The sequence below is a fragment of the Cyanistes caeruleus genome, chromosome 4 (assembly GCF_971803275.1).
Source record: "Cyanistes caeruleus chromosome 4, bCyaCae1.hap1.1, whole genome shotgun sequence".
NCBI classification, from domain to species: domain Eukaryota; kingdom Metazoa; phylum Chordata; class Aves; order Passeriformes; family Paridae; genus Cyanistes; species Cyanistes caeruleus.
Genome location: NC_141704.1, coordinates 82,579,601 through 82,602,953, shown reverse-complemented (window position 1 = coordinate 82,602,953; position 23,353 = coordinate 82,579,601). Strand labels below are relative to the sequence as shown.

General features: G+C 41.3%; 2 protein-coding genes across 12 annotated transcripts in view; one reads left to right on the top strand and one right to left on the bottom strand.

Annotated features, from left to right (window-relative positions):
• Nucleotides 1–10,768, bottom strand: part of DCP1B (decapping mRNA 1B) — a 43,191-nt gene extending 32,423 nt beyond the window's left edge. Inside the window, exons 1-3 of one of the 9 annotated variants that reach the window (XM_086886093.1) lie at nt 5,352–10,768; nt 4,339–4,379; nt 2,016–2,143 (exon numbers count right to left, since the gene is read on the bottom strand). In XM_086886093.1, coding sequence (XP_086742219.1) covers nt 2,016–2,143; nt 4,339–4,379; nt 5,352–5,660 — 478 coding nt within the window. In that variant the 5' untranslated portion in view covers nt 5,661–10,768. Of the gene's footprint in view, nt 1–2,015; nt 2,144–4,338; nt 4,380–4,476; nt 5,284–5,347 lie in introns of those variants that run through there. The other 8 variants (XM_086886094.1, XM_086886095.1, XM_023925190.2 and 5 more) reach the window with 8 other exon arrangements.
• CACNA1C (calcium voltage-gated channel subunit alpha1 C) overlaps nt 1–23,353 on the top strand; it is a 461,478-nt gene that overhangs the window by 6,640 nt on the left and 431,485 nt on the right. The gene's annotated exons all lie outside the window — the stretch shown is intronic.

Sequence of the window (23,353 nt, the reverse complement as noted above, 5' to 3'; positions counted from 1 at the left end):
CATAGAGAAAATTCAAGAGGATATTCAGAATTGTGTTAGGATGAGACCCTTGTGAAAACCCACACCTATTGTCAAGGAGATCCCTTTATTTCATGTTGCAAAGGCTTTGAAATACAAAATAAGGAAGAAAGGGAAAGAGGTGTCTGCAACCCAGTGAAGAAATCACCACATGAACTATTTGTAGGGACCTAAAGAAAACCTGGGAAAGTCAAATGAGTTGGTAAAAACTGTCTTCCAATTTGCTCTGGAAACAGATGTCATCATGAAAATCTGAGAAAACAACAGCTTTTCCTTTGAAGTATCAAAACCTTCAGTTTTCCTGAAGAAATAATAATTAAGCCTTTGTAGGAATATTTTAGGAAGATAAACAGCTAGGGGTAACATATCCTTATATCAGAACTCACCTGATACTGACAGGATTTATAAGTTTGGGATTTTTTTAGTAGAACAAACATGAATCTGCTCTCAGACAACCAAATTCTCAATTCAGTTAAGAGGTATAGATTTACCCATGGTTAGATCAAACAGCTAACCCTGGTAAAAATCAGATCCACAGACTCAGGCATCCTGCTCAGAAGCACTGGCTGCTACTCTCTGTATTTGAGACCTGCAAAACTAAAATTTTCACATCTCTTAGTGAAAAAAGAGCTTACATCTCCCAACCCCTGTTTTTTCTCTCAGTAAAAAAAAAGAAACAAATTACAATTTAAGTGCAGTAATCAGATTAAAAATTTATTTTCTGTCACCACACATTTAGGACAACTTCTAAATACTCATTATACCACTTGTGTCAACAAAAATGGAAAATTGACAGATCAGGTTTCAAAAGGTAGATATTGGCATATAGATACATAAACTCCCAATGAAGTTCCAAAATGAGATTAAATAAGATTACAGCTATGTAAGAAAAAGCCTTCAAAATCAAATGGAACAAAGAGGTGTCATAGTACCTAAAATCATAATGTCTGGCCCAGTCTGTGTTAGCCTGGAGATGTCTGCAACTCTTTTTCCATTTCTTCCTGAATTCCAATTCTCTGTCAGCCTAGCAAATACTCTCAAAAATAGCAGTTTCATTTAGGCTTTTTAGAATGTTCTTTCTATTGCTCCTACCACATAGTGTGTGTGAACAACGGGATTCCCTCCTGATGCATTTCTCAGCTCCAAATTAGTTTAATAAATAAGAAGGTCTAGCAGATTATCAAACTGGGCTGCTTTGCAAGGCACAGATTGCTTTTGTCTTTACTTCATCCAGAGGGAACACTTGAGCGTCACAGTTCACATAAACCATTTCTGTAATGTGCTTTTATGCATAAAGGACAAAGCCCAGATCAGGTACTACAGCTCTGCTTCCAAGCACAGCTACAAACTGGATTTACAACTGCTCCCTGCACATGGTAACAGGCTGTGTGCAGATTTGCATGCACAAATAAGCTTCCTCATGTCTTCCACTCATTTCTGAGCTCGCCTGACACTTGCTAATTCTTGTGCAAAGATAATCATGCAGTATCAACAGAAAGCCCAAAGTAATAACTTTGTCTTTCAGCGGGGTTTAAATTAGACTCAGCATTATGTTGTCAAGAGTTACGCCTAATAGTTGAGAAGCAACATGCTCTAAGAACAGTATTTTGGAGCTGGAGCAGAACACAGGGTTTGGATTGGCTGCATTTGTCTATTTTTAAGCAGAAAGACTACAAATATTACACTGAGACTTCCCAGCAGTGACTGGGTGTATTCAGGAAACACACTCACACACTGTCTCTCTCAGCCCATCACATAGGGGCGACCACAAACATCCACAATTTGTCACTTAAATGAGGAGAGTACTCCTAAGCACATCCTAACACTTTCTTTAGTGGAGTGGCATTTTAGGGAACACTGAGAAATTCTTCTCTTTCAGCACACCAGAAAAGCAAAATGCATTCCTCCAATTTCACTAAACACTAGGACAACCTTAACCAAGAACAGGCCGAAGGGGACCTGACTCCAGTATTTAACCCAATGTGTCACATACTTACATCTGGCATTTCTGTAGAGCAGAAAAGGGTCCTGGAGCTGGAAATCAAGGTCTTTAGTAATAGGTTCTGTTCGATTTTCCATGCTCAGTCTGTTCATAATTGTGAAACCATGCCTTGGAGAAGCCGATCTGAAAAGGAACGAGTAGAAGTACCATCAAGGTGAGGAAAAAGGAAATCACAAAGATTTCTTTGTTGTGTAGTGCTCCAAATTCAGTAGTTATTTATTTCTACAAAAATCTAATTTTGTTACCAAGGAAGTAACAATTGGCTCTTGCAGTTTTGGTAATCCTTTTAATTATGGCAAAGCCCTACATTATGTAGAACTAAACAGACCATCAGCATCACACGATCCAATGCCACCATCTACCCCTACAGCTCCTCACTGGAGTAGAAAACAGCAATTAAAACAAGTCAGAGCAGGCCAAGTTCTCTTGTAACAACTGCAGATACTAACAGTCATCACAGAGAGAATTTTCTATAACACCTAAAATGCAAGGATAAAAGTGACCATGTGAGAAACTGAAACAGGCTGCCCCAGAGCAGCTGTGAATCCTCCCCCATCCCTGAATGATTCCTGATAAATGATGAACCTAAACCATGCTATGACTAAATCATTATCTCATTCATGGAGATTACTCTTCAAGTCATTTAGATAAAAGTGCTAAACCTGTCATGATCCTGACAGGAGACACTCCTTTCAAACCAAGTTTGGCAAGAAAGGAAAAGATGAAGGCTAAACATTTGGGAAAAGTGCCACCTCTGCTTAATTGCTGGTGTGTGGATTTCTCTGTGAAACCAAAACACAGGAACCTGTATTACAGCATTAGAGTCAACCAAAAAATAAACAAAAGGGAAATCCCTGACAAGAATCCTTGTTTGCAAGGATTCTTAAAACAAACAGTCCACTTCCACTGGTGTTCACCCAGTTGGAAATCTGACTTTTTGACTGTTCCTCAAATTCACAAAGATAAGCTGGGCAGTGAATAAGTCAGCCCAAATAAAATGGTAACACTATTTTACATTGTGACTTAAGGTAATGAGAAGAAACAAAGGCAGCATCAGTGGTCTCCTACTGTCTGCTAGCAATGTCTTTTCCATAGGACTTCATCAATTTCTTTGAAGTCACAGAAAGTTAAAGTTGAAACTGATGATGAGGGCAATGCACGATGTTACTCACAGTTCACAACCTGTTCCATGCTGCTGCCTAAAGTGCAGCCAGGCAGCAGCCTGTGCCCTAAACGAAAACTTCCTCAGGCAACAAAAACAGCAGTGAAAATAACAAATACCAGAAGGACCAGGTTTCATGTTGTCGGTTTTTGAGCTTTGAAACCAACACACCAGGAAATACTGATTCTGCTTGGCAGCACACAAGTCACCACATCCACCCAGTGCCAGCACAACCAAGGGCTCTGCTTTCCTCCCCTGGTGGTAATTTTACAGCATCAGATCCCCACTTACCTCAGAACAGCTTAGGAAAATTACTGATGACCATTGCCACTGCTGGTACAGGAGAGCTGCAGAGACTGAAACCAGGGTTCCCACTTCCCACAAAGCTCACAGGCTCTTTCTTGGGCCTCTCTGTCACCTCACACACTTCTCAAAACCATTTCTTGCTTTCTCAGCTCTCCTACCAAACCCTCTTTGATATAAAAGCTGAAAAAGTAGCATTCTGCTTTGGTGTTACACCTCAGCAGCAACTGCAAGACTTGCTGACTGTGTAACTTTCTGATTTTAACAGCAGTCACAGAGAAATGCTGGGGCACTGGTATGGAAACCTCAGCCCAGATCAGGCTTCACAACAGAACAGATACATGTGCTAGCACAAATGGTGCAAAAAATGATGCTCTGAAAGCCACAACCAGAGTTGCTGCTGCTAAAAGAAAGAATGAAAAGCACCCAAAATGTTGGATGAAATATGCATGAAAAATGAACAGACACAAATAGTATGAAAGTTCCCCAAGTAGGGAACCCAATATTTCAAAAGCTCTGCTGTTCCCTTCCTTTAAGCAATATCAATCATTATTTATTTCACTCTTTTTTTGTTCACACACTTTTAAACAGCAAATCCTATTTAAATCAACACAAAAGATTTCTACAGTTTACCCACACTGACATTTAAATCACATTTGGAAGTCTTATCAAAATACAAGGTCATGTCTCCTTCAGAGTTTTTTCTTTCCCACATCTGCTTCTGGCAGTTTCAGTTTCTTTTCACCCTCAAACATAAGAGGAGCATTTTATTTCATTCAGCCATGCTCCATCCCAGCCAGCTTTTCCACATCCACAGAGTTCACCTGTAGGTGTCAAAGTGCAGTGCCCTCACCTTGTGTAAACAAACAGCGTTCCCTCCACATCCGTCTTCTCCTGAGGAAAAGGAACATGAAGCAAGTTGAAAACAGGGCAGTGTTTTGCTCGCCATCAGCGAGCCCCCTTTTCTCTGTTTTACCAGCACCTCTCTTACCCAAGCCAGGAAAAAAATAACTAAACCAAATTTCCTGGGCTGGTGGTGAGAGGTTGGAGCTAGCACAGGTCACCATGCAGCATTCCAGGCTACACCTGAGCACAGCACACAGGCAACAGGCAGAGACAGGAGTTCTCCATGGGCACCTGCCCTCAGGGGTGATGTTTGGCACAGAAATGGGGGGAAAATGACACAAAAGGCAGATTGGGCAGGTTCTTCAAACACAGGCCCTGAGTCTCACTGTTACAGCCAGCCAAGAGCCTGAATGTTCTGTTACCTAGAGTTTCCCCGAGGTAACTACATTTGTACAACAGTGCTTTTAGCACTGGCAACTCTACCAGGCTTCTGCACATGTTTGGGTTCTGTTACAGGTGATGGAAGGGCAGAGGAGCACCTGAGGTCCGGAGCCCTGGGTTAAACCCCAGCCCTGGGTAAAACCCCAATCTTCCATGGTCTTGGACTAAACCCCAGCCTCCACAGGCCTAGACCAAACCCCAACCTACACTGCCCCAGATTAAACCCCAGCCTCCCACCGCCTGCAGTTAAACCCTTTCCCCGCACAGCTCCAGCTCTAACCCCGGGCTCCACCGCAGCTGTGGGAACTCCCCGAGCTCCATTCCCGGCCACCGGGGGCTCCTCACGGCGTTCCCGGGCTGCCCGTGCGGGACACACCGGGTGCCGCTGTCACCGCCACACCCTCACACCTGCCCGCTGGGCGGGGCGTGGCGCGCTGAGGCCCCGCCCCAAAATCGGGGCGCGCGCGCGGGGTGGGCGCGCGCGGAGTGGGCGTGGCGAGGGGGGGCGCGCGCGGAGTGGGCGTGGCGGGGGCGCGCGCGGGGTGGGCGTGGCGGGGGCGCGCGCGCGCGCGTACCCACTGGCTGGCGCGGTGGCCGAAGGTGTAGAGCGCCACCTGGCTGGCCACGTCCACGATGCCGCTGATGTAGGGGTCGTGCTGCCGCAGCGCCGCCAGGCTGATGTCCAGCCCCCGGCCCAGCGCCGCCGCCATCTTGCGCCCGCCGCGCAGCCCCCGCCAATCCACCGCCGAGCCGCGCCGCCCCGCGAGCAGCCGCCGCAATCGAGCGCCGAGCGGCGGGCGGCCGTGAGGGGCGGGCCGGGGACGGCGGCGCGCAGGGCGGCTGGCCGTGTCCGCAGCCGCACGGAAAAGCTAAAATTGCTTTAACCATTAGCGCTGCAGTTAGTTATTCCGTACGCACTACGCGTGAGAGCAGAATTCCAAATCCCGCCCTGCCCAAGAGCGCTGTCCCGTTCCTGTGTGGGCTAAAATCTCCAGAGAGTCTCATAAAGTTCAGCAGGAGCCACCCTGCAGACAAACACGGGCCTGCCAAGAGCCCGAGCCCTCAGGTTCTTCTGGGGCTGCTTACGATTGGGATGAAAACAGCCAGCTTTCGTTTTAGTGCACATAAAGAGTGTCTCAATAACAGCACCACGTGAAACTAACAGTCTGACCCTAAACCCATGAAGGAACCTGCAGCGAGTAATAAATTACTGAAAAGACTAAAATTTTAGTTTAGTTTTAACCATTAGGGCTGGAGTTAGGAAGTGGTCTCAGAGCACAACTGAGAATTTCAGATTTCGAGCATGAGGGAAGTATTCCCATACAAAGCTACTGCGAGCCTTAATAAACTGGCTGAAAGGACCTGTAAATACAACAATACCACAATAAACTGTGGGCTGAAAGGACCACATATTTCGAATTATTTGAAATAATAATGAAACACAACTTCAGTGGCGCCCAGCCACAGGACGAGGAGCCCTGAGCATAAATTAAAACATCAGGAGTTCCATCTCAGCTTGAAGAACTTCACACTGAGGGTGGCAGGGTGGCCATGGAGAGACACAACCCTCCTGTGGATATATTTACACAGAAATATATTTCTATATATATATCTGAAACCTAAACAAGCCTACTATAATATGCATATGTTATATGTTATACAAACAGCATGCAACAGATGGACAAGACCAAGGATTCAGTTGCCACGTTTTCCCGTCAGACACGCATATTTATTATTAATCTATTGGTACCGACAGTTTACAGCAAATACAGGAGCTTTATGAGGCATGCAGATAAGCTCATTTTGCTTAGAGCAAATTATTTTTACTTCATCACCTCAGCCTGCTGCAGCCATTCTGGAGGCAGTCTCCACCTTCCATATATTTACTTCCAGAGAAAAGGATATGTCCTGAAAAAAACTGAGGTGGTGGTAGTGGATGCTGTCTTAATTGTTTGCAGTATTCCTGACACAACATTTTCAAAAGGACAGTAGCTGGGCAGAGGGGATGAGGTCTGCTGTTGTGTTTTCTTCCCTTCTTCTCCCGGCCAGATGGATTCAGTGAGCAGTAGCATCTCTTCCAAGAACACCTGGGCAAGCCTAGATAAAAAACTCCCATCCTGAGATGTGAGGATAGGAGAGACTTGAGAGACAGCAAGCTGGGAATTCAGAGAATTAAATGCAGGCATAGTGAGTCTCTTGAGTGGAGTTAGGAGTGGCCCTGTTGTCAAAAAGGACAGGAAGAATGGCTGGTTTTTGGGGCTTAGGAGAGACTCTGTGGGTTTTATTGTAACCCAGAAGGCCACCAAAAATTGCATCACTGAGAATGAGGATCTTCAGCTTGTTCTGCGAGCATCTATTAGGGGAGGAGACGTATGAACATACTCTGGTTATAATCTGTCTCACTCTCACTTTCTCCTTGTCTAAAGCCACCTCATTTCATTGGGGGCTGTGATGAAATACAGCTTTAGAGTGTAGAATTCTGTAAGTGATTTTTGTGACACTTGTGGTAGGAAAATGCCTCTAAGCAGTTCCACTGCAAAGCTCTGGCTGACCTACAGATCCTGTAACAGCAGGAGAGATACATGGGCTTGTGGTGGGCAAACTGTCTGCTCTGGGCATGACCAGAGTAGAAAGGCAAAAAAATAAGGAAAAAGCAGGAAAGATAAGTCAGCTGTTGCTTAAATAGTTAACAGATGCACATTAGCACATTAGCTTCTTTTTGCTAATTTTTTTTCAGTCTTTTTTTGTTAGTAATTCATTACTTGCTGCAGGTTCCTTCTCAATTCACAGCTTCCAGGCACCTTTAAGCACATTCCTCCTCATGTGCTGGGGCTTCTCTTTACCATCATCTTCAATTCTTTGGCAATTCTCCTGCTTCCACTTATAAAGTCCAAACTTACCACCAAGGCTTAGAAGTGTAAAACTCTTAGAGTCCCATTCCTTGACTTTTCCTTTACAGATGCTTTTCCTGCCTCCAACAATAATACTGTAACAAAAGGTGTCCTGCTTTCTCTCATTATTTTTTAATTTCTTTTTTTTCCCCCTTCAAATCTCTCAAATCAAATCTGTCGGATGTTTTGGCTGTGTGTTTCTGTTCGTAGCTGCTTTTTACCACCTCCCTCCCAGGTCCCTGTGCCCCTTTCTCACACAGCTGGACAGACAGTTCCCTAACATTTTGTTTTGAGTCAGCAAACCTGTCAAGCTTCTGATCAGGCCTTTTTATATTTTCTGTTACACTCTGAGGTACCTTCAGCTGGTTCCAGCTGTTTTCCTGCATAAGTGGAATGTAATTGCTCCTTCCATTTAGCCTGAAGTAAATATACTTAATAAAGCCATTAGTTCTGCCCTGCTTTATGGGATCACTTGATAGCAGACTAAAAATTTTCCAATGAAACAAGGCGCTGTTAAGAAGAAAAACATTGAATTCTCACTGCATCTAAAAACTTAAGGATGTTTTAGCAAAAATGTCACAGCTTAAAAACATTGATTCTTTAAACTATGGTTCTTTTTCTTACAGTCAGTAGTTCATGATAACTGTAAAATTGAATCTGAACGATTTTGCTGTAATTTTGTTTATGAAACAAAGTCATTTTCTAGCTTTCAAAATGTCATCATTTCATGAAGTATATAATTAGAATGTCACTTTTTTGTCTTCTACCTACCTGGATACTGTTTTGTTAAAAAACCCCAAACCTCATCTTGCTTTTGATATGGCATGAAATGGATTTTGTGTAGGTAATATTTGGGCCAATTTAAGGCAAAATCCATGCGGCACGACATTTTGAAATTAATAACAGATGTGGAGATGGTTAGGCCAAACCTTTTCTCGAGGGTTGTTCAAGCAGTTATTAAACCTTCACATTCAAGAATCTGTGACACTTTTAAAGATTCAGGCGTGCTTCCTCCTGCAAATTATTGTCACTGAGGGAGTGATTTGGTGTGGATTATTTGGGGGCGCTGCTGAGGATGTGCAAGCCCTGCCCCAGCTCCCAGGGTTCGGTCCTGGCACCTGGGATCTGGCCTGGCACAGGTGTGTGCGTGGCCTCAGTGTGAACCAGGCAGATGGGGGAAATGAACTGTGTGAGAAACAAGTGTTCACAGCCCTGCTGAGCTCACAGCCTCCCCTGGCTGCCTGCCTACCTGCCCACACTCGCTCCTCCCTCGGAGCTGCACCTTCTTCTGATAAACAGCAGAAATCACTCGAGCCAGCGAGTGCTGAGCACCCTGTTCTCCTCTTCTCCAGCCCCTTTGGAGCTGTTATTGCATGGTAGTTGTCTTTTCCTTTTTATTCCTTCCCAAAGGCTGCCACGATTTTCTCTTCTCACTCTGACTGGTGGCACCTCTGCTGCTCCTGCTTGAGGAGAGAGTGCTGAGGCAGCACTCCTGAGTTCCTCTTACTCATCCAGGACCCTGGATTTAAATGCCACTTAAATTTGGGTGATGCTTTTCAGCATGCTGCTTTCCTGGGAGCAGCAGGTTGCTCTGGTGGAGCCAGAATGATCCAGCAAGGCTTGATTACCCATGCTCCACATATTCCTGGGCATGTGCCTTCAGTGCTGCAGCATGGTAACTCTCCCTTTTTAGGAATCTGTGCTTTGTGCTGGAGTCTGGCTGCATCCCTTCCCAGGCACAACTGAAATATGTGGGGTTTTCAGCCCCTCTCCCCCTTTGGGAGCCAGTGCTTTGTCCTGGAGTCTGGCTGCATCCCTTCCCAGGCTCCAATAATTTGAAATATGTGGTCTTTTCAGCCCACATTTATTAAGGCTTGCAGTAGCTTTGCACAGGAATACTTTCATCATGCTCGAAAGTTGAAATTCTCAGTTGTGCTCTGAGACCACTTCTTAACTCCAGCCCTAATGGTTAGAACAATTTCAGTCTTTTTGTTAGTAATTCATTACTTGCTGCAGGTTCCTTCATGAATATGGAGTCAAACTGTTACTGTATGGAATAATTAACTATCATTTACTGTGATTTTCAGTTGAGGGTTGCATTTTTTCTGCATGTAAGACCCTGGGTTTTTACCAAAGGACTTTTTTTTTGTTTGGTTTTTTTTTCCCTTTGACTGATTGACAGCAAAATATAACTCTTTACTTCACCTTTTTTCTATGCATTTATTTGTGAGGTACTGAGCTTTACATTTTTATGGGCCCAGTTTCTTCCAGTGGCTTAGCTTGAGGAAAGTTACTATCATTAGTAGAGCTGCATTTTTCCTTTCTCACTTCCTATGTACATATTTTAATTGTGAAGAATTCTTTTTGATTTACCTTCAGTCGCTTTTCAGAGGGCATAACCTGTGCTGCAAAAACAAATTTAAAAGACTTCAGGAGGAGAAAGGGACACTCTATACCAATATAATTGCATTGAATTCTAGTGTTATTCAGAAAAAGAAAATCTTCCTTGTGTACATTTAATCAGAAAAAAAATTTTTATCGGTGTTAGATTTTCAAAGTTTTAAGAGACTGTATGACTTCACTGTCTTGTCTTTAGATAAGCAGAAATGAGAATATGATAAACCTAAAGAAGATGTGTGGAATATTTTGTGTGTGGAATAGTTTTCCTGATGGTGTTTTCTTTATCCTCAAAATTTGTCTGATTTCTATAGCTATGCATTTGTGAGTATGATTCTGTCATATCTCTTAATAAAATTCTAGATTTCATCCTCCAGTCTCTCTCTAATGCTGATAATATTCCAGACATTTATTTTTGATTTCCCTGCTATAGCAAAGAAAAAATACTGTCAAAACTTGCAGGCTTTTTCCTCCTTCTTTATTTATTGAATGTAGCAGAATTCACTAAGTGCAGTAACATTTCTCTTAAGGTTTAACTTTGCAAATTCCTTTACTTCCACCCCCATGCTACTTTAATTACAGTTAAAATTTAACACTTGATTTTATCCTGAGAATGCAACCATTTGGAGCCAGTATGTGATTTTTTTTTTCCCCCTGTGATTTTGTTTCCACAACTGTCTGTGCTAAAGTTCAATAAAATATTATTGATAGCCATTACCTCACTGCTGTCCTGATAAAATGACAGAAACTGTTTTGAGCCATCATTTTCGTTCTTTACTGGGTTGATTGCCTAGACAAGCCACCAAAATATTGAAGAGCATCAGGCAGTCCTGTTATTTCCCATAGGTTAATAAGGTGCAGTAGCAATTATATCTTCCCTAAATAATACCTTTTCAACCACATCTCTCTGGTAATCACCATTTAATCTGGCAGAATCAAACACCTGTTGCTCTAAAAGAGGCATTTTCCAACCATCTACAGAGAAGATGCCCCTATTTAATTAATTCCTAGTATGGAAACTTTCATTAGATAATTACATGAAGTCAGGACCTTATTTTTCCGCCTCACCTGGCAGAGCAGCTCTTGCCCTGTGAAGGGAATGGAGCCATCACAGAGAAACTCACAGTGCTGGGGAGCTGTGCCTGTGCTGCCAAAATACCTTTTTATGAGTTCTGAGCATTCCCATCAGCTTTTGTTTGAGCTGACTGAGGAAGGAGAAGGAGAAACTCTGAATAACTTTATACTTTTAGCTGTTACAGTGTTACTTTCTGAAGAGAATTTGTGTTATTTCCTTCAAAAGGGGTAGAAGTATTGTGGGTTTTGTTGTCGTGTTTGTTTTTTGAATGAAGAATGTTGATGTTTGTTAAAGACTGATGCAGCATTTCATAGCTTTAGATATAAGAGAATGAAGAGTGTTGCAACAATACTGAATTTCAGAGAGCAGATAAATATAAGGAAGGTTCCTTCCTTAAAGAAACCAAGCAAATAAAGTGACATTTCTATCTTAAATATTCCCCCAATGCTTTTGTATCTTTGCTATGGATATTGCTGTGGGGAGATTCTTGTCCTGCTAATGGCTCAGTTCTGCTCCTCCAGGTGGGCAGAGCTGCTCTCACAAATACCCCTTCTGTAGTTAAAAGTTAGCCTTAAAAGCTATTTTAACTGTCTTTTAAGGTAAGCTCACCTAATCTCTGATAGCATGATTTTGGCACAACACCTTAGGTGATCATTTTTATTTGTTACTGGCTTTATTTGGCTAGAAAATATGAAGAAAAGATTTGTTTTAAGGTAAGCTTCCTTTCAAATTGAAAATGGACTTTTCCCCCCCCCCCTTTTGTTATGCAGCATGTTGCAATAAGGATCCACAATTACCTCTGTGTTTTAAATGCAATTACTTGCAGCTTCCTGAAGAGTAAAAAAAAAATATTCCATTTTTATTTTAAACCTATATTTTGGTCATTATTTGTATTGCTTTCGGGTTTGTGGGTATGAGAAGAGAGTCCTGGGTAGAAAAAGGAGTTCAGATTTGTGTAACTGAACCAGAAAACAAAACTTGGTAACATTTGAAGTGTTGCCCTTGGAAACAATAAATGCAGTCTATCCCTGGTTTTCAGAATGGTTGGATTTAGGCAAAGGCACCTTCCATCAGGCAGCCAATACAAGATTTAAGCACTTCTGAATGAGATTTTGAAGTGGAAACTAAAGGTATTAGCACCACAAACCTCCAGTGAGTGTCTGAGTCTGGGTTTATTACAGTTGTGTGAATTTGTTTCCCTCGGTGGATTCTGAGAGCTGCAAAGGCATTTGGCTGTCCCTCTCTTGCAATCTGATTTTGTCATTTTCTGGTGATGCTGTGCTGCTTCTTCTGTCAGATTAAATTTACAGGCATATTACCTCGCCTGACAGAAACATGAACTGCATGGATTTATTAAAGGAAAGCTTCCATAAGGAGTAACAGGACAGGGTTTGGGATTTTTTTCTTTTTCTTTTTTTTTTTTCCTCTTATTTTTCATGCTGGTTTACCCAAATTGGTTAATTTTATTATCATCCTAAATTAATCTTATAATGTTGAGCTGAGCTTGCTTTCTTATCTACAGTGAAATTGCTGTGTCATCAAAGCACTAGTAAACCTACCAAGATTAAAACTAAATCGGGTTCAGGACATTTTTGTTGGGGGTTTTTGTTGTTTACTTTTTGACTTTCTACTCAGCTTGAAGGAAAGATCCTTCTGCAGCTGTTTTAGATGGCTTCTGAGGGGGTTCTGTTATTAAAATTCAGCTAATACTGCATTTCATGGTGCTCTCAGAATTGTAGGATTAGGGTTGAAAGGGGCATCTTTACATCATCTGTTACAATCTTTATATATCTGTTAGAATCAAGATGATTATGAAGGGGAGGTAAGGGTTGGAAGAAAACTCCTGAGGGTGTTGTGTCACTGTTGGTGGCACACAGGAATACCCAGACTGGGCAGGTGGGATACACAAATCAAAATTAAACAAATCTGACACCAGGAAAAGACTTCAGGAGGAGGAAGGGACACTCTATACCAATATAATTGCACTATATAACGTCACTAGGGCATGGAAGGACCAGGAACCCTGGGATGGAGGAGGCAGGGCTGAGGCAGAACGAGGTGGAGAGGAAGGCAGGATGGGCACACAGGCAAAACTAAAGGAGGTTTGTCCCCAGAATTGGACACCTGCTAGGAACAAAATGAAATGGGCAGGACAGAGCTGTGTGGGTCTGCAGGAGAATTCAGGACATGGAGGAAGAGGAATGTTTTGATGGAAGGAAATGCTGAGCACCAGGATGGGTGAACACTGTGCTGTCATTACCAAGAACTGTCCTTCTGCCAGCATCATTTTTGAGGTCGTTTTAATTGCTGGTTGTGACCTAATTGGAAGTGGCTGCAGCTCCAGAGCAGAACCTACAGAGTCTCCCCTCACGCAGCGCTGAGCAATTGGAAAGCAGACACAGCATCACATAGATTTTCTGTCTCTTTGTCTCCGAGGCCTTTCTGAGGGATACAGACCAACAGGCATTTTCTCTCCAGCAAGAAAGAGATGTAGACTTAACAATTGTAGGAGAAGTTGATTGACCATCAAGAAAAACGTTGTGATGATTGAGGAAGCATTTATGAAATGATAAAGCCTGCTAGAAAGCATCTCTGTTTTCCCTACTACTTGGCAACAGTTGCCACAAGACATAGAAGCCCTCTGTACAGTTCCAAGAGAGATGATGCGGTCTAACATTTTCAAATGTCTAAGGATCATTAACTCCAGCTGACAAATAGCAGTTCCATTTTATCCTAAAAATCATACTTATCCTAAAAGTATGTCAATAGAGACTGTGGTTTGAAATGTGGTTTAGGATACAGAGGGAGGAAAAGGCGTGGGGCACTATTTTTAACATTCTATCTTCGATATTGCTGTTTGCAAAAATTATATAAACCAAGCTGTTTTGTCTGAGCTTTGGGTAGTACATGTCTGTGTGATTGTATGCAAAAAAACCTCGGGCCCAAAGGGAGGGACAGGCTCATTTTACTTACCATTAAATATTTCAAGCAATGAAATGATGTAAAGCTGCTCTGAAGTTTGATTTTGTCTTATCTTCATTAACCCCATCAGTGATGACTCCATTTTCTTTCAGTGTAAGTGAGTAAGATTACCTGACTTATGGGTTTTTCCTTTCACATGGCAAATCCATCTTGCTGTACTAGGAGAGAATGATAACCACATTAGTTTTGTAGTTGCATTGGTTCTGAGCTGCCCTGTGGTACTGAGGAATATGATCTTTGTTCTGTGAATGAGAATACTGTACTGCAACTGCTGTAGTAACGAGAAAAGGATCCCAATTTTGCCTTTTCTGTAAAAGTGTTTCTGAACAGATCCTTTGGCTTAAGCTAAAGTAGTAGCAACAGCAGTGGAGATTCCACAACATTTCTGGGCAACCTATTCCAGTGTTTAATAATAATAATAATAATAATAATAATAATAATAATAATAATAATAATAATAATAATAATAATAATAATAATAATAATAATAATAATTTCTATGTGTCTAAGTGGAATTTGCTCCTTTATGGCTTGTCTGCTGCCTCTCATCCTTTTGCTGTGGACCTCTGATAAGAGGCAGGCATTTTCTGCTCCTTACCCTCCTCTTGAACACCTGAAGAGGGAAAAAAGCTCTATCTCAGTCATCTCTTCTTCAAGCTTAGTAAGCCACAGAATGGTCAGGTGTGTGTGGCACTGTGTGCCTCTGGTGATTCCAAGCTGTTCCTTTTTTAGCCTTTGTCTGCTCGGATATGGCTTCTAGGATGAGTCCATGATCTTTCCAGGAACTGAAGTTAGCTTGACTGCCCTACAGGAGGAGCTCCCCGGCTCCTCCTTCTTGGTGTTTGTCTTGCTGTCCATCAAAAGCCTCACCTGGTGGTCGTGGCCTTTCAAAAATGAGAGGACAACTTCACAGTACCTTTCTGTACCCCTGCAGATACAGCTCCTGTTGTTCCAAGGATTTGGGTACGTCCAACTGTCCTAAGTGCACCACTCCCAGAGGCTGACCCAGGGCTTGGAGACTCTGAAGGCCTAAAGACAAACCTGGCCAGGAGCTAAACCCCTTCCCCCCCAAAAAACCCAAACATTCCCCCCCTTCCATAAAAACCACCCCAAAATAAAAACCAGTGGAAGATATGAGGCAAACAACTCATTGAGTACCTGAGCCCTATCCACGTCCTTTGCCAGTGCTTTTCCTGCCAGACTGAGCAGGGGGGCATATCCTTCCTAGCCTTCCCTTTGCTGCCAATGTACTTACAGGAGCCTTTCTTCCCTTTAATCTCTCCATTTTCCCAGCTGCATCTGAGCTTTGGCCTTGGCCTTCCAGCTCCACGTTCTTGAGCTGAGATGGGAGCTCCCTGTTCAGCCATGCTGGCTGCCACGCTGGCTGCCCTCCTGACCTGTTCCTGTGTGCTCAGAAGGGGATCCATGAGGACCAGCCACGTGTCCTGGGTCACTCAGCCCTGCAGGGCAGTGTTCTGTGGGATAACCCCCAGCCCACTCCTAAACAAACCGAAACAGAGCCCGAATTCCAAAGCTGTGACTCCAATATTCCCCTTGCTCCGTTTCTTCCAGGATGCTGAACTGCAGAATGCTGTGTTTGCTGCAGCCCTGCTGACCTTGACCTTCACATCTTCACCCTCATCCTTTTTTTATGAATAGCAGCCTGAATGCCTCTCCTAGTCATCTTCTTGATAAGCCACATCAAGAAATTGTCATCAACATATTAACATGATTATTCATGAGAAGGAATTGATTTCATGAAGTGTCTAGTTCAAAATTACAGACTAAAGAAGTTTGAATAAGTTTCCCAAACTACTGGGTAATTATCCAAACAGAACCATTTAAAGCTCTTCCACTCCTTGTATTAATAGGAGCTACAATATTCCCATGCTGACTATGAGAGGAAAAATCAATATCAGCAAACGTACATTCATATTGATTTATCTTCCCTTTTGGTTTTCTAATTTAGTAAAGGCTACTAATGCAACATTACATAAAGATTCTCAGGAGAGTGAAAAGGCTAATAGGAGCAGGTATTGCTGTTTGTTCTGGGGAAGTGAACTGACTGTACTGTTCAGTCAATTGCTGCCCAGTCTCTGATAAATGGACTTTTGAGCTGTGGATCAGCATCATTCCAGGCAAAGGGATTAGGAGGAGGCATCACTTTAACTTTTTGGGATGCAGGCCCAGCACACTGTTAGGATTTTTGAATGTCCTCGTGTACATGTACAGAGCAGTTAGTAACCTTTGTTAAATTAGGTTAGAAAAGGCTTTTCAGATCGTGTCCAATTCTTATGCTGTATTTGATTTTTAATGCATTATTTCATGTCTTGTAGGAGGAAAAAGGAATGCCTTATGAAAAGAATCATTTTGTTTCAGTTAATCATTCTAAACAAGGCAAAGGGAAGCAAATGAGGGGAGGAAATTTCCTATGATTTGAAAAACTGAAAAATACATCTTATCTGAAGTATTTTTCATCACTTTTCTGATGTCCAGAACATCAGAAAGTTGTCATATGGGAAAATGAGTCAGGTAAACACCTGTATGCTACATCCTCGGAGATTAAATGGGGATGTGATATAGTACAAGCATGTCTCAACTGGTATAAAACTTCAGAAAAAAACCCTTTTAATTAAAAAAAATACTCCTTGCAATGTTACAAAGGTGGAAGTGCAACAGGTTATAAAATGGGAAGAGCATTCTCTGAGCTCTTGCTGTGCACCATCAATAGGCAAAGGTTCATGATTGGAAGTTTTCCACGTGCTTGGGTTTTTGGTTTGGTTTTTTTTTTTCCCTCTCCTTTTTGAGGATAGGGCTCTTATGAGGACACTGTCAAAAAGTAGGACATTTCCTTATCCTACCAAAGGACAAGGAAAACAACAGATTACTGAAAAATAAGACAGAATAATTAGGTCATTGAAGGTCTGGGCTCATAGAGGTATTTAGTGTCCCAGAAGAACAGCTGAAAATCTGCAGCTGAAAAATCACATTTTGAGGATGACTGTAAAAGTTGAGTTCTGTCTTCCAAGGCCCAAATTCCTAACTTTTTTTTTTTTTTCAACTTTTATTGAATTTGGCCATCAAGGCATTCTGTTAGAGCAGTAAATGCAAGAACAGCTTTTGTCCCACTTTAATTAATGGAAAATTAATTTTCCTTCGTCACCTTCCTTGAACTGTCAACAGGTTCTTGCCTATGAAGGAGGGCTCCAGCTTGATTTGGAGTCCCAAATGACAGGGTGGCTGTCTCCAAATGGCCATGGCATCTCAGCTGGGAAAACTGTGCTCAGTTTCCTATTGTCCATCAGCAAAGACTGTGACTCCTGTGAGTGCTTCACTGTGGAGATCTGCCTTTTTTCCAGGGGAAGGGGTTTCACTGCAAATCCAGCCTCTTTACTCAGTCTTTTAATTCCAAAGGTAGAGAAGATAAATCTGTATCACAGCAGGAAGGTATTCCAGGGGTTCTGTCAGGAAGTAGTACTTGAACATAACGTAAATATTTTAATTCTGTGGAAACAGAGTGATGGTGTTACTCACAGAGCCTTAATTCTTGTGTCATTCACAGTCTTTGGGATATCACTCTCTTGTTATGCACCTCCTGGAACACATGCTCTCACCCACCCCCAAATCTGAATACACAAACTGGTTTTACTGCACAGTTTATTAGAACAGCTGAAACATTTCAATTTATAGCCTTTATTTTACCATTTGTAATAACAGGATAACTGATAACAAGTGTAGGTGATCATACTCTTATTTCTGAGGAGAAAACAGGGGCTACACAGGGGTTACACCTGCTCTACACAGGAGAGTGGAGAGATCCAGGGATGAAGTCCCAGTTGGTTTTTAAGTTCAGGTTTTAGGTTCTGGCCCTGTAGCTTGTTCTTTTTCCATACTGAGCATATGGAAGTCACAATTCTTTCATGGAACTTTAACTCGATGAGATTCAAGTCATGTACATGACAGAAGGCCTTGAAATCTGGGCAATTTTGCTTGTCAGATTGCAAGTCCTGGCTCTGAAGCATTTATTACCCATTTTCATTGGGAATTTCTAGTGTGTGAAATTGTGAATGTTGTAGGATAAAGCACTTCTTACCCTTCTTTTAAAAATGACTGATTTGGGTATTTTTTCTCTCCAGAAACTTGCAGAATAAATTCAACCTCCACCCTGAGAAATTTCAATCCAAACAGTAAAAAACTTTGTTATCCAGAACTGAAAAGAATGCCTTGTAGTAGTGTTGTATTTATGTTGTGTTTATTTTTAAATGAAAACCAAACTACAGGGTACCATTTAGTAGCGCTGCAGTTCACATGGATTTTCAGTTCTTTCATTACAATGTCTCAAACAGCTTCACAAATACCTCAGTGAGAGGCAGAAATACTCTATTTATCTTAATTTTAAATAAAAAAATAAGGTGGGAATGGCTGCATTTGGTCAGTGTGAGTGAAGAAGCAACACATGTTCAAGGTTAGAGATTAAATAATTTACCAAATCCTTCCTGTTAACCTTTGGAGCTGCAGAGTTAGGGAATACTTTGTAGTTCCATTTTTGTTTAGGATGCCTGAGGTGAGTGTGGCCCTGTGACTTCAGTAACTTTTAGGTCCCTTACTGTTTGCACAGCCACAGAAAAACTTGTTTAGTAACAATAATTTATGTGGTTTTTTTTCCAGGTGATGCCTGGGCATGTCATGATAAGTGAATCAAGTATTTTAAATATTTATTTCCATCATTTTGGTCTGGCCAGGGCAAAACCACAATCACCTGTGATGTCTGATCTGGAAAAATGCTTCTCAAAGCAAAGATTGGAAACATTTATGGATAATTTCTAATAGAAGACTCTCTTGGTGCCCTTTCTTTAAAGAGAGTTTATTTGCTGTAAGTTAAATGGGAACTCTCCAGAAAAGAAATTCGAGAGGAAAAATTTTAATGTGTTTTAGCTGTCAGCCTGTAGCTTTTAGAAATATTTTTTTAAAAAATCCATACTGGTACTGTTCATTTACATTTTGCTTTGGATTCTTATGACAATGACCAGTGTCATTCTGCATTTAAAATCATTTTTACCTTCTAATTCTAATGCACTAATGGCCTGTAGTCCATCTTGTGTAGCTTGGTGAGGTCATTATCCTCTTTACACTCACAGGTTTGCTCATATTAATGAAATACCTCTGAAGATACTTAATATATCATGCATGGATAATTTTCTGCTGATGAAAAAATAATGAGAATTATTTTTTTTTCAGAGATATTTTCAGTATTTAGCAAGTTTGCCACTCGAAATATCGACAGTGTTGTATGTAAATGACATTGTTTCCCTCACAGAGAATTTAAGGCCATGCCAAGTGTGTTTTTTTTTTTTCTGTAAGCTTCAATAATAAATTATTCTGCACTTACAAACCTACTCTTCCCAGCCTTAGCTGGGAGCACAGCAGCTTCCACAGTGACACAGGAAGGAAAAGGTGGGAAGATGTCAGTACAAACATCCTTACTGACCCTGTCTAGTGGCTGGGAAGAAAAGAGTGGAGGGTTTTTTTTTGGCTAGGATATGTCTTGAAACTAAAGAAACTGAAGAAATTGTCTTTCTCTCTTTCTGGTACTTTAAATTTGATCTGAACCCAGAAAGCTAAGCAGGGATAAGAATATAAATCCAGAAGGAAAATATGCAGAAGATGCAATGAACTGGTACCTTAAACAGCATCAAGTATGGAAAAAACAAAAGTAAAATATGTTGCATATTTTTTCCATTTTTTTTTTTTGGGGGGGGAGGGGGGTGGAAAGTTGGAACAGCTGTTAAATCTCTATTAAAATTTTTATTTAAATATTTATTTAATATTTAAATAAATATTTATTTAAATAATTTTAAGGTGTGCTCTGGCCTACCCTTTGGAAGTCAATGACAGCAAGTGTCTAATAGCAAAGGTTTTGAGTATTTCAGAAGTCATTAATCTTTCTCTGAGGATTCAGTGGTCACTGTCACTCGGGTACTCAGGCTGACAGCACTCTTTTCCTGGATTTTTCATTATTATGAGAGTAAATTATTGAGGAGCACCTTCTTTATGGACCACTTGGAGTAAATTCCACGTGTTGGCCTCTCACAGGAGGCTGAGACACAGAGTGTGTGCCTTTATCTCTGATGTTTGGCTCTGAGATCCAGGAGAACACTGAATTTCATAGAACATGAAATTTATGGACATGTTTTCATGGTGTTACACGAAAACAACTGTTGAAGTTAGATAGAAAAGCTGAAAGTGTGAGTGTGTAGATTAGAGAGTTTTCTTAAATCACTGATTGAAAAAGTTAAAGTTTGGAGTTTAAAATAGTTTAGAAAACAGAAGACAAGATGGGGGATTTAGGGTGTTGTCTCTTTTCCTTCTTTCTTCTTCATCTTCTTCTTCCAGAGGTTTTTGGGTAGCAGTAGGTGATTGGATAGAGAATGTCACAGTGCAGCACACAGGTGTTGGGTCATTAAGAAAAATAATTTACAATGTCTATTGTTAATTGGGTAAAAATGAGTATAAAGATAAAAGAACTGCATAATTTGGGGCCATTTTGTACTTTTCAAGCCAATTTGAGCCAGGTGATGGTGAGTTGAACTTGAGCAGAAAGGTCTGGGGAAGACCTTTTGATTATATCTTAATAAATATGAGAAACAAGAAGCTAAGGGGTCTTTGGAGTATCCTTCCTGAACCAGAACTGAGATAAGAGAAACTCCCCATGAGGGAATATCCCAAGGGGCTCAGCCCTGAGGAGATGAAATCTCCAGCAGCAGTTGCCCACTGAGCTCATGGTGGCTTTTCCTGCTCTTTCTGGGTCAGCACGTGGCTGGGGTCACTTGCTGAGCGTGTTCCTGCCCTGAGCCCAGGGGAGGTTCAGTGGAGAGGGGAGTGCAGCGTGCTGATGGATTTTTTGGGTGCTCTCTGCTACACACAGCTGCGGGAAGTGATGCCTCGATCCCTCCTGGAATCACTTTTTTGCATTCAGAGGAAATGAGGTGGCACAAAGCATCTTCATTCCCACCCTGCCACGTGGTGTTTTCTGCTGGGAGAGGATAACTCAGCTGCTGGTGCCTCCACCATGTTCACTGGAGTTTTTTTGGGTCCAGCTCTGCCAAATGTGTAGATGGTAGCAGGCCAAACTCAGCCTTTTACTTTTGTCTACAAAGAGCTTAATTTGTTCCTGGCATTACTTCTGATTGCTTAAAGCCTCAAAGCAACTTTTTTTCCTTTCTTTTAACCCTACACAAAGGAGACTGCTGCTAGTGTTGCAAAATAATCGAGCCAGAGCCTCTTGCAATCAAAAGATGATTAGCTTCTTGTGCTCGTGTGTGTTCTGATGTGAACCAATCCATTATGTCTGTTTTGTGTTCCTAGGGATGCACTATTTTTATGTGGAACTTGCAAAAGCAGACACAGTTCACTGATGTTTATTGGTGACCTTGTCTTGTCCTCTGAATTAGTCTCCTTTGAAATGCTTGTAGCAGTCATTAAGTGGATGTTAGGGGTTTTTTTTTTTTTTTGTAGTTGTTTAACCTCTCCAAGGCCCTGCTGCAATTCTAGATGTAAAAAAAAAAAAAAAAAAAAAAATTAAAAAAAGAGAAACTGAATTATGGGTGTTTAAAGCTGAAATATTTATAGAAGCAGTTTTTTATTTAAAAATAGCATTTGTGCCTGAGAAGATCAGATGTACCACTTCAGCATGAAAAGCCAAACCAGATTTTAGTTCATATTGTTAATAGAAATTGCATGAAGTTTGATAATGTAATTAAGCTGAAAATATTTTCTTGCAGTCTAGGTTTTGGAGTGGCTTTTGTGTTGCTAAATATTATAAAGAAAACTATTTAAAAAAAAAACAACTCTGTATTTTTTATAGCTATAGAATGTAGAGACCGGTAGTTGAATTACTGTTTATTAAAGAAAAGAATACACCAAGTATCAGAACACAGGTCATAGAGATGAGACCTCTCAAATTAAAACAAAGGCAAATGATATTAGAAAAATCATTTTGCTTACTAAGGGAAGATAGATGGAGATTCCATCACCAAAAAAGTACAATATATTAAGATGAAAGTGTGTTCTAAAAGTAGATTACAGATAAAAAACCTGGATTATTTAGAATCAAAAGTTACCTTGATTGCCTGTGAGGGAAACTTATGTGGACTTGCAAATCCATCCTTATTAAAATTGAAAAGCAGCAGTATGTGAAATCATGAAGTTCTTATTGATCTGAAGTCACTATTTAGGTTGATTAACATTTTACCTGAATGAGTGTAAGTCCTGCAGGATGTGGCCCGAGTGATTTGAAGGTGGTGGCAGTTGTTAATGCTCCAGTATCAAAATTGTATCCAAATTTGGATTGTTAGGAAATGCTTCCTTATTTGAGAAAGCCTATGGGACTGGAAGAGTAAAGAAATATCCTGAATTTCTCTTGTGAAGCTCAGGAAAAGGGTGTAACACACTGGTGTTTTTTTCAGCTCGATGAAAAGAACTCTTACATATTCTCTGTAAAGTGCTAAAGTGTGGCAGGGAGTAAAATAAATGACTTGTGAGTTTCTGCTTTGAATTTTCAAATATTATCTTAGGGCACAATTTGGTGGGGGGGAAGAGAAGTGCTCACAGAGCAACGATCCACAACTCCAAATAAAAAATGTAAATTTGAATGCATTTTGAAGACTGGTATTCCCAATACTGTGGCCACTCTCTTAAATAAAAAAATTCAAAGATAAAAGTCTGCCTAAAACTTTGGCTATTTACTATAGAAACCAAGAAAAAATTCTGCCTAAAACTTTGGCTACCAACTACAGAAACCAAATCCAGCCTGAACAAGGAGAAATTGCTGCTTGATGTTTCCTCAGAATGACAGATCTCCTTGGCTTTGCAGCCTTCTTCCCCAAAGCAGCGTGAAGCAGCGCTCTTGATTCTCTTCTCAGGAGCAGGCAGCGTGCAGACATTCATATTAACTCCATCCCATCACACCATCTGGCTCCACCAGCTTGGAGAGGATGGCCTCACTCGTGGAGCTTTCCTTACTCATGGCTGTCAGGAAACAGCAAATTAATTGGGAGCCCAATTGTGATTTACCTTTTTACCCCTTGCTCTTGTCCCCTGTGGTCTGCCATTCATTTTGTCCTCCAAGTGTTTTGTTTGATCTGTTAAGAATATCTGTTGTATGCTGAGGGCATAAAGAAAGACAAAAAGTAGGTGGAAGCTGGTGTGGAACTTAAGTTTTCTTTTTTAAAAAAACC